General features: G+C 47.5%; 1 protein-coding gene and 1 non-coding gene across 2 annotated transcripts; one reads left to right on the top strand and one right to left on the bottom strand.

Annotated features, from left to right (window-relative positions):
* Positions 1-927: 927 nt before the first annotated feature.
* slc22a6l (solute carrier family 22 member 6, like) lies at positions 928-9,720 on the bottom strand. Its single transcript, XM_036523536.1, has 11 exons — positions 9,583-9,720; positions 8,670-9,187; positions 8,334-8,437; positions 6,162-6,316; positions 5,302-5,470; positions 4,737-4,860; positions 4,253-4,368; positions 3,695-3,909; positions 2,697-2,805; positions 1,894-2,097; positions 928-1,466 (listed from the first exon to the last, which is right to left on the bottom strand). Exons 2-11 carry the CDS (start codon positions 9,078-9,080, stop codon positions 1,373-1,375), a joined length of 1,701 nt encoding a protein of 566 aa, XP_036379429.1. The 5' UTR covers positions 9,081-9,187; positions 9,583-9,720; the 3' UTR covers positions 928-1,372.
* On the top strand, positions 2,890-2,971 carry trnas-gcu. The gene has a single exon. It is a non-coding gene; the product is annotated as a tRNA-Ser (tRNA).
* Positions 9,721-10,666: the final 946 nt, after the last annotated feature.

Consider the following 10,666-nt stretch of genomic DNA (forward strand, 5'->3'; position numbering starts at 1 on the left):
CTGTAACTGTCGGCATTGCAGAATCGTTCACTGTCTTCTGACTGAATCTAAGTAGGCCTATATGTGTTCAAACTCCATAAGAATTTGGACCTGTCCTACACCTAATACCCAACATCTGAGGACTCCATCCTTAAACAAATTGTGGTTCAGTATAACTCTTTCAGTACATTGTTTGTCAAAAAATGTTGCTTGTAACTATATTATTTGGTATTTTGTTTCATATACTTTATATAATTTTGTTAAGGTCTATAGTTAGTCTAGTACAATACAATTATGTTGCAAAATAGGATAATTGCTCAGTATTGTGGTTTTTCTGTGTGAAATCTTTTCATTTTAACACTTACTTCTGCGCCTAGCTACTGTAATTCTATCTGCTTTGTATCTACACTATTGCTGTTTTTCTTAGTGTTGTGAAGAATGTCATGTACCATGCCATAATAGCCTTGTGCATGACTCTGGATAACAGTGTTTGTGAACTGAATGAGTGCATTACTGATGATTAACAACAATAACAATAACTTGCAGTTAATTTATGCAGGGACTTTATACTGAGTATCATGGAAGAGTCAATATTTCATATGTTATACATGGCTTTAAAGGTTTGACTTCAAAATAGCTGTATTGTTTCAGATTTTAAGCTATTAAAAATACAGTAGAAAGTTCCTGTCGTGAAAACATGAGCCGAAAGCCTGGTGAAAAAACATGTGTGGTGTTAAGTCTTTGAGGAAGACTTAAGGTAAGGTATTGCTATGTTGTGAAAGAGCACGCTATGGCATTCACCTCAGCACAGTATTAACTGAAAGTGTTACTTTAAAATGAATTAATGACCACATGAAAAATAACAGAAAAAGGATCACACAAATGATCTCTAGAAAGAGTTTATTTTTACATACAAATTCATTCAATTCATTTTTTAAAAATCTGGATAATACTGAATAATACCATTATAGAAGGAAAGAAGGAGTTGGTAGTAACCATGTAAAATATTAGTGCATTTTTAAACTGTTTGTCAACACCATACTTACTCTACAGGGATACATGTGATGCTGTCTGTTGATCATATATAAAAATCTAACTTATTCTACTTCTTTTAAGAAATATCACAGGCATGTAATACAAAAAAAGATAAAAAAAATATTCCCCATACATCAGTGAGTTAAAGCTGCTATTGAATGAATTTTACAAATGAGCACATAACGCTTTGGAGCTGACATGATGTACATAACAAATGGACACAACAATTCAAATGGCAAAAGAAAAACTCAATGATCCTAATCATGGACCTAACTACTGACCAAATATGAGGCTTATAGCACCGACTTGTGAAACTGATCACAATAGGCACAGGCGGTAAGTATTAGTGGCGATGACATCAGACAGCTTCTTTCAGTAAAGAATTGTTGGCATCCTTCAGCACGAGCTCCTCTTTCTTGGGCAGGGCACTGGAGGATTTTTTGCCTTTCCCTCTGAAAAAGGCAAGATCATTAAAAGGTTCTGCTCTGTAGAGCAGAGTGTGTTGCATTGACCAGTGAGTTTACATTAGATTAGATTAGACCACTTTATTGTTCTCAAGTGATGATATTTTTTCTTCATCTTGCACAATAAGACAGGGATATAAGGCAGCAAAAACAACAAATTCCCACTTATGTTTTCTGCAGGGGCGCAAAAGTCTGGATTCAAAAAGTAGAAGTACTTCCAGGATTTGTTCCGGTCACTTTGATTTTCTGCCCTCTTTAGCCAGAAGAGGAGCCAGTTAGTGAAATCATCCGGTTCATTTTGCCACTTATTAGGGTAATTTGTCCAACAGGTAAAATTACTTAATTTTAGGACCCCTCCTTACAAAGACTATAGCTAGCTCAACCCCCTTTAAAAAGGACTGCCTTTCGGTCTTACCTTTCCTCCACATCCTGGATGGTATCTGGGAGGGGCGTGGCCAGGGTTTCGGGGAGGAAGAGGGCGAACCCCCCAGCGAGGATCGGGATGCCCCCGTAGATAAGGCCTGGCAGCCAGACCAGCGCCTCCCCCAGGAGGAGTACCATGGGGGCCACCATCGCCCCCAAGCGGGCCATCATGGACACCCAGCCCATGCCGTTTTGCCTGTGATGGATAATTATAATCATAATTATCCATCAGTGTTTATTCGTTTGGCAGATGATTTATACAGAGAGCCTACACAGCCTACATACAGAACACATACAGGAGCCATAAGAACAAGGATATGCTGAAAAGGACACGCTGAAAAATAATGCTAGGACTTAAGCCTAGAGCCAAAGCTGCTTTAATCATATACACAATGCGTATAATAAAGCTGAACCCTTTTAAAGCATTAGACATAGCACCTAACAGTTAACTGTAAGTGCAAAATGTCCATTCTTCATATTCAAGGGCCTGATCTATTTGTGGCAGTGAGTAAAATCAGTTTTTGTGCGCAGCTCTCAGTTTAATGCATACAGATATTCATTACTGCTAAATGTAGCTAAAGCAAACAAATTACTTTTCACCTGAAAGTAAAAAGGAAGACAGGGAGGGAGACGGAGAAAAATAGCAGCAAGAGACGACACAATGGGCACGCTGCATGCTAATGCTGTTTTGAAAGGCATTGGCTTGATGGGTGAGTGGCGAAACAGAGAGGCTTTTGATGAGGGAGCAGTGGAGAGAGACAGAGAGAGAGAGAGAGAGGAGAGAGAGTGTCGTACCGGATGACAGTGGGGTACAGCTCTCCGGAGTACAAATAGCAGCAGTTGAAAGAGGCGGCTAAGCAGCCCTTTCCTATCACAGCCAGGCTGGTGCGCAGAGTCTGCATATCTGCAAAGCACAGAGGTATGGACATGGCAACCCAGCATTTAATCCCAACAAACATGCTGCTGTAGCCTAGCCTGTTGCAGCTGTGACGAGGTGGCCGAGTGGTTAAGGCGATGGACTGCTAATCCATTGTGCTCTGCACGCGTGGGTTCGAATCCCATCCTCGTCGCTGGCCTTTTGGGCGGCAGTGTGGCATAGCATTAAGGAGCAAGGCTTTTAGTCCAAAGGCTGCCAGATTAATTCAGCGGTGGGGTACTAGTGGTGTACTGTCAAGCAAAGTTTAACCTAAAATACCTCATTGTATTACATTACATGCATTTAGCAGACCGTCTTATCCAGACCGACTTCCAGTACAACAGAACAGAAGTGTATCCAGAACATAAGTGTACCTCAGCAAATATTCAGCAGTATAGATGGCTAATGTTAAAACGGTAAGCTATGTAAGTTTCTCTTTATAAAAGTGTCTGTCTGTGAATGACTGATACAACAGTAACCTCTACTGCAGACACAAAAAGACAATGAGAGGGCAAAGTATTTGCAGTGCGGGATTATTTTAATTAAGATACAGCCACTTGTCCAGAGCAGCCAGGTCTACCTATCTATACAAGTATCAGCTTCTAATGTGTACTGTTTAAATGCAACAATTTACACACACAGTTACCCCATGCTCCTCTTTGGAAAATCATTAATTATTCTCCCTTATAGGGTAGAAATTTCTCCAATGAAAGCCCTTGTACAGATAATTCACTTCACCTCTGCAAACAAGAAGACAAATGAAATAATGTATGTTAAGATGCTGCTTCAGCCATGTCACACACACACACACACACACACACACACACACACACACACATGCACACACATATATCACGGATCATTTTCTCAGACTCACCATACGGCACCAGTAAGTTGATCAGTATGGTGATTCCTGCCAGTATGAGGGATCCACACTGCGAGGGCCGCCTGCCAATCATGCTCATGGCTACCGTGACAACCACCTTAGCTGGGATGTCCACCGCCCCGAAGATCACCTGGATCAGGTAGATGCTGACACCAAACTTCTGCAGGTCCATGGAGAGCCCGTAATAGGCAAAGCTGGTGGAAAACCTGGGAAGAGAGACCACAGAGCCATTATTCTCATGATTGAGATGTGGCTGCAATGCCACCTAGTGGTTAGATAAAGTATCTAGTAAAGATCTAGTAAATTGTAGCATGAAACCAAGTGAGAGCAAAGCACTGTTTAAAAGTAATCAAAAACAATGTGGGTGCCTTCTTCTAAAAATAATAATAATTAAAAAAACATTCATTATACCAGCTGTGTCCAATCCACAAATGGTATACACCGGTGAATTTTCACAGAATCTGCGCAGCCCTGCAGTCTAGGACAGAATCCCTGAGGCAGGGGCAGACAGAGGCAGTTGCAGACAGATGGATGAAGAGCATGACACACCAGACAGCGCTCAGGCAGACGGTGATGGTCCTCATGGTGGGGGTCCGCAGCAGGTCGAGGGCAGAGTGAGCGCCCTGCGAACAGGACACCTCCTTCTTCATGGACTCCTGCAGCATCTGCACACACAGACAGCACTGTTCACGCACTGAGCGCGTGCAGTTCCCAGGGTCTGACCTGCTCTGCTCATCTGAGCTGTTAGTTTTACTCTGCTGCAGCTGGGGGGGGGGGGGGGGGTTTGGGGTCTAGAGAGGGTAATATCCCACCACCCTCACTCTTTCACCTGCTGCTTAGCAGTGCCTTTGTTTCACCACTAGGCTGATGGAGATCCCCCCAAAGTGGTCAGAGCCTCTGTTCAGTGGTTCTTTTGCTATGTTCTTATATTTGAGCTTATATCCCCGTATTGACCACGTGTAGTCAAGTAGATGCAGACACATCCCTCCTCCCCACCCCCCCGCCCAGCCCCGTTGCCCCAGGAGACGCTGACCTCGACGTTGATCTTGTCCCCCTCAGCCCTGCGCCCATTGATGCGGGCCACACTACGCAGGTTCTGGGCGGCCTGCTCCGACTTCCCGTTCAGAACCAGCCACCGCGCCGACTCCTTGAACCACCTGCAGGGAGGGTCGCCCAATCAGATCAGCCTCTCAGGACAGGCTGGGTCAGTGTGGGAGCTACCAGCTGCATATCAGGAACCCTGATAACAAGTTACCTCTGCCCTGTTCTCATGATGTAGACATACTAACAGGTCTTATTTTAGGCTTCTAAAAAAGATAATTCATCTGTTATACCAAATCCTATCCATAAATATGGACTTGATCAGTGCATGCTTCTTGTGTCCAACTCAAAATAGACTTTTTGCTGCCTAAAGCAAGTGTTATGGATAGCTCATTATCAGCTATAATTATTGGGTCCTAACAGTTTAAATCAGACACTTACATTATTAGATAAATACAAGTCATGGTAGCACTAAGCTGGGCTGTCAGCTGACAGAGATGCTGCCTCCAGAACAGGGTTAAAGTGTGGACTAAACCCCTCCTCTGTCTGTGTCTCACCAGGCGTAGAGGAAAGAGACGTAGAAGGGCAGGGAGACGGCGAGGGTCAGCCAGCGCCAGTCGCGGATGAAGTATGCCATGCCCGCCAGGATCAGCTGCCCCATGGTGTAGCAGTACCCTGACCCTGTGCCCACCACTGTCCGCACACGCGTGGGGATCCATTCCACGACTGCGCGGGTGGGGCGGAGTGGGGTTGGCGGGGCAGGGTGGGTGGGGTGGGGCAGGGCAGGGTATGGAATGGGTAGGATTGGGCGGGGCAGGGTAGTGGCGAGGGTCAGGATGGGAGAGGGAGGTGAACAGAAGTGAAGAATAGGTTCAGGCCTCATACCAATATAGAGAAGTTAGTATTGCCTAGTATTGCCTCTCAGCCTAACCTTGTGAGGACTTTTGGAAGTCATTCTGGATGAGAGCATTTGCTAAGTGGCTAAATCTAGATGTAAACACAAGTTCACAGCCTCCCCTGTTTCAAACCTCCACAGGGTGTCACAGACTGAGGGACTCATGCAATTTCCACTCAGATACTGTTGATCTCAGGGCTTTCTGCTCTTGACAAAAGATCTAAGATCAGCTTGTCCACTCACTAGTTCTTACCGAAAACCACTCATTGTAAAACTTAAATTCTGATTCAGGGTCAGTTGCTGAGGGCAGAAAGCACCTATACCATTTCCATAACAAGATCAGAGTATTGTACGTTTGAATCACAGATGAACTGTTAGCTGAAACACAGTGAAGCAGGGTGCTGGACCTGCATGGCTTTAGTGAGCACCCAGCTGGGTGGGTGGATTGCACGTATGATAGCATGTAGCCTGTGTGTGGGCGCGCCTGCCAGTCAAACGGACGTGCACCGAGCGGGGACTCACTGAGGGAGAAGGAGTTGAGGACCAGTCCCGAGAGCGCCATCCCGCAGCCGAAACGGAAGAGGCAGAAGAGGGAAAAGGAGGACGAGAAGGCAGCGCACGTGCCCGACACCGCCATCAGCAGGTTGGAGACCAGCAGCAGGAAGCGCCGCCCGAACCTGCGCAGGTGTGGGGAGAAGAGCAGGTGAGCAGGGGACCGGGGGACCAGGGGAGCAGGGGACCAGGGGAGCAGGTGAGCAGGGGACCGGGGGACCAAGTGAGCAGGGGACCAGGGGACCGGGGGACCAGGGGACCAGGTGACCAGGTGAGCAGGGGACCGGGGGACCAGGTGACCAGGTGACCAGGGGACCGGGGGACCAGGGGACCAGGTGACCAGGTGAGCAGGGGACCGGGGGACCAGGTGACCAGGTGAGCAGGTGAGCAGGTGACCGGGGGACCAGGGGACCGGGGGACCAGGTGACCAGGTGAGCAGGGGACCAAGTGACCAGGGGACCAGGGGACCAGGGGACCAAGTGAGCAGGGGACCAGGGGACCAGGTGACCAGGAGAGCAGGGGACCAGGGGACCGGGGGACCAGGGGACCAGGGGACCAAGTGAGCAGGGGACCAGGGGACCAGGGGACCGGGGGACCAAGTGAGCAGGGGACCATGGGACCAGGTGACCAGGTGAGCAGGGGACCAGGGGACCAGGTGAGCAAGGGACCAGGGGACCAGGGGACCAGGGGACCGGGGGACCAAGTGAGCAGGGGACCAGGTGAGCAGGGGACCAGGTGAGCAGGGGACCAGGTGAGCAGGGGACCAGGGGACCAGGTGAGCAGGGGACCAGGGGATCAGGTGAGCAGGGGACCAGGGGACCAGGGGACCAGGGGACCAGGGGACCAGGGGACCAGGGGACCAGGTGAGCAGGGGACCAGGGGAGCAGGGGACCAGGGGACCAGGTGAGCAGGGGACCAGGGGACCAGGGGACCAGGGGACCAGGGGACCAGGGGACCAGGAAAGCAGGTGAGCAGGGGACCAGGGGACCAGGGGACCAGGAAAGCAGGTGAGCAGGGGACCAGGGGACCAGGGGACCAGGAAAGCAGGTGAGCAGGGGACCAGGGGACCAGGAAAGCAGGTGAGCAGGACAGCAGGGGAGCAGGGGAGCAGGTGAGCAAGTGAGCAGGGCAGCAGGGTCAGCATGGCCCTAGCTCTGGAGCTGAGGAGATGTTTATTTCCTAACTGCTTGGATCTGTCTGCTTGTCATTACAGGTTTCGTCAGTGCAGCGTAGTGTTAAGGAGCAGGGCTTTTAACCAAAAGGTAGCTGGTTCAGTTTCCTGCTGGGGCACTGCTGTTGTATCCTTGGGCAAGGTAACCCAGAATTGCCTCAGTAAATATCCAGCTGAGTAAATGGATAACATGTAAAAGCTGTCTAACCTATGTAAGAGTGTCTGCTAAATGACAATAATGTAATGTAATGGGTCAAATTAGCTGATAAAGCCACCGGTTTTGATTTCTGTGCCAAAAGACCTAGATTATTTGTGCACTACTACATGAACAGAGAGTGTGACTGCAATAGGAATCAGAAGCATGTGTGTCCACTACAGAGGGCAAGAGGGTCAGGACTGGCCTCCTGATTGGCTATCCCAGATAGAGGCACCCTGGTCTTTAGCCTGGGGAGCCAATCAGGTCAGGAGTTGTGTTTGCTCTGACAGGGCAAGAAACACCTGCCCCATGTATGGTCAGACAGCGGGTTTTTCATTTTATTTCCTTGCAAGTAAAGTGCCACAAAACCATGTTTGTAATATACTCCGAGGTAGATGTTTGATTCAAGATTAAATAAGATTCAAGCTCAGGTTTACTTGATTCATTGCAGTGAAATTCTGTGTTTTTCCTGTTAAGAATGAAATTGGATGCAGGTCTGCAACAGATGTTTTTACAAATTACCCCAGCCTTGAATAATACAGCTTAACAGCTTGCAGGTAGTTGATCTATGAGTAGAAGATTGCAAAATGATTTCATCTGTAACATTTTGTAAGATTATGCGGAATGCCAGAATAACAGTGCAAATACCAGACCAACCTAATTACTTCAATGTGATGTGAAGGCATTGCTGCCAAATCTGCCAACCGAACAACAGCTCAGAGGGACTGGTTAATGAAGACGAGGCAACGGGGGGCGGAGGAGAAGCAGGGCTCACCTGTCTGAAAGTCCTCCAAAGAACAGTGCTCCCACTAGCACCCCCCCCATATAAATGGTTTGCCCCATCTGTTTGAAGGAGCGAAGATCACATACCAGATCCCACTGGGAGGGAGAGAGAAGAGAAGGTGAGTAATTGAGTTTCCCCAAAGCAGACGTCCATGTCAATAAGGGTTCAGCCGTACAGGTTAACTGCCTAACTCGAGGGCACAATGACAGTGCCGCTTTTGGAAACTGAACTCGGAACCTTCTGGTTACAGGCTCAGCTGCTTAACCACAACACCATGTTGCCTCCACCAATAACCCCACCGATCCTATGTCCCCTGTGCCGCCTTACCTCAGAAATGATGGTGGAGGTCATCTCAGTCATGTTGTACTCCCACCCCTCCACGCATCCCTGCAGCTCAGTGCCGGGGTAGTCTGGGGTGCTGGCGACAGCGCCCCCTGCCTCCCCGGAGGTGTCATTATCAGCCAGGAGGTGCCACCGCGGGCTGGAGTAACGCTGGCACTTGGACGGCCGGCCCTGGGGGTCCAGGGGCACGGTGAGCAGGAGGGCCACCTGGGGCTCCAGGTGAGACAGGGAGGAGTTTTTGGGGGCGCGGCAGTGGTGGGGCGGCACCGAGGCCACAAAGTTCTGCAGCAGGTTGTGGCTGGCCATCATGAGGATGGGCAGGCAAAGCAAAGTGACATGCAGGACCTGAAAGCGGCCTGTGCTGCCAACCTGCTCCAGGAGGTCCGCAAACGCCATGGCAACGGAGAGGCAGGGGAGGGGCACTGCACAGGGGGGCAGAGCTTAGAACCAGAACCAACTTCTACAGCGCTGGCACTTCCACTTTGACCCAATGTTGAAAAAATCTAAAAATCAATCAAGCAAAAAAGTTTTGTGGTGCTTACAGCTGATAGTTATTTAGAGCAGTTAAAATAACATCAAACCAAGATCCTTAATCTTTTAAGGAGCCTCAGTTATTCACGAGGACTGTTTTTTCAGCAGACAATTTAACCCAATGTAAACTGTAATCAATCAATAAATCAGTATTAAGGATTAATTTCTATACAAATTTTACAATTATAAACATGAATAATTACACCATATGTTTTACATAAAGGAATACACATTGATTATTTTGTTGCCAGAGAACCAATTGAATTGATTGGCTATATTATACTAAAAGGTGTTGTGTCACATGTTGCCTGACCTTCTCAGACTACTAGCTAAGCTATACATTACTCAGGACATAGAAAATACTTACATTGTGTCTGCAGTGACTTGAAAACAGAGCCAAAAATTAAAAATAAAAAGGTAATCTCTGAAAGAAGTTGGAAAAATTTATGTAATCTGAAGTATGCTGAAATGACTATTTTATCAACAAATTAGAAGTAGCCAAATATGAGCACTCAGTTTTCTTTAGTGAATATTGCACTTGCTTTGGTTCCAAGGTGTAAAATTCCCTTCTTCATAAGTCTAGATCACTCAAGGAAAAATCCCATGTAACAGCATTCATATTTGAAAAAGTGCGTTCATTAACTGTGATAATAACAATCTCCAGAAATGTCATTTGACAGCATTCAACTGCAAACATGTAGCCAGAAAAAGACAAGAAAAAGTGCATACATGTCATAAAATTCCACTTTTTCTGTGAATGACCAACTGTGCAATAACCATATTAGCCAATTGAAATGCTAAAAAATACAAATATATGAAAATTAAAAAAAAAAAACTTTTTCCTGTCAAGAAACTGTACTTTCTGTCAGTGATTTTCTCTGTTCACTGGCTCTGAAATTCCTTTGGCTTTACAGTGGAAACAAAAACCCTTTCATTCACCCAACTTTGGATTAAAAACAGTGGCAAGCGCAGCAAATCCAGTCGGGGTCCCTGTTACCCTCGGCACTAACTGCGGAGGCGGTGGTGCTCAGGTGAATTTCAGCTCCTGTGTGTGAGCGCCGAGGCTTAGGACCTTTGCTTTTGTGTTCTTGGTTGTAAAATTTGAGCTGTTTATAGTTTCGCTGTGCAGGGGGAGAGGGGAGGTAAAGCAGGGGAGAGGTGTGTGTGTGTGTGTGTGTGTGTGTGTGTGTGTGTGTGTGTGTGTGTGTGTGTGTGTGTGTGTGAGAGAGAGAGAGAGAGAGACTGAGGGAGAGAGGGAGGGAGAGAGAGACAGAGAGAGAGAGAGAGAGAGTGAGAGAGAGAGGGAGGGGAGCATCCAGGGGATTATATCACAAGCGAATGAATGAAATGTGGCAATACTGAAGAACAGCATGCTGAGCAGAGGAAGTGGGGCGAAGGATCAAGGTGTTGAGGCGTTGAAGAGAGGCAGAGAGACGGAGTGCGTTTCGCCC

Source organism: Megalops cyprinoides, chromosome 3 (assembly GCF_013368585.1).
Source record: "Megalops cyprinoides isolate fMegCyp1 chromosome 3, fMegCyp1.pri, whole genome shotgun sequence".
In the NCBI taxonomy this organism is placed as follows: Eukaryota; Metazoa; Chordata; class Actinopteri; order Elopiformes; family Megalopidae; genus Megalops; species Megalops cyprinoides.

What these genes read in the sequence shown, in the direction of transcription:
- slc22a6l (XM_036523536.1), bottom strand. Translation starts at nt 9,080, where the DNA reads ATGGCGTTTGCGGACCTCCTGGAGCAGGTTGGCAGCACAGGCCGCTTT. An exon ending in GTCTGCCTGAGCGCTGTCTG is followed by an intron (nt 3,910 to 4,252) that starts GTGTGTCATGCT and finishes CTCTCTTCCCAG; the next exon opens with GTTTTCCACCAGCTTTGCCT. An exon ending in CAACTTACTGGTGCCGTATG is followed by an intron (nt 2,806 to 3,694) that starts GTGAGTCTGAGA and finishes TGTGCTTTGCAG; the next exon opens with ATATGCAGACTCTGCGCACC.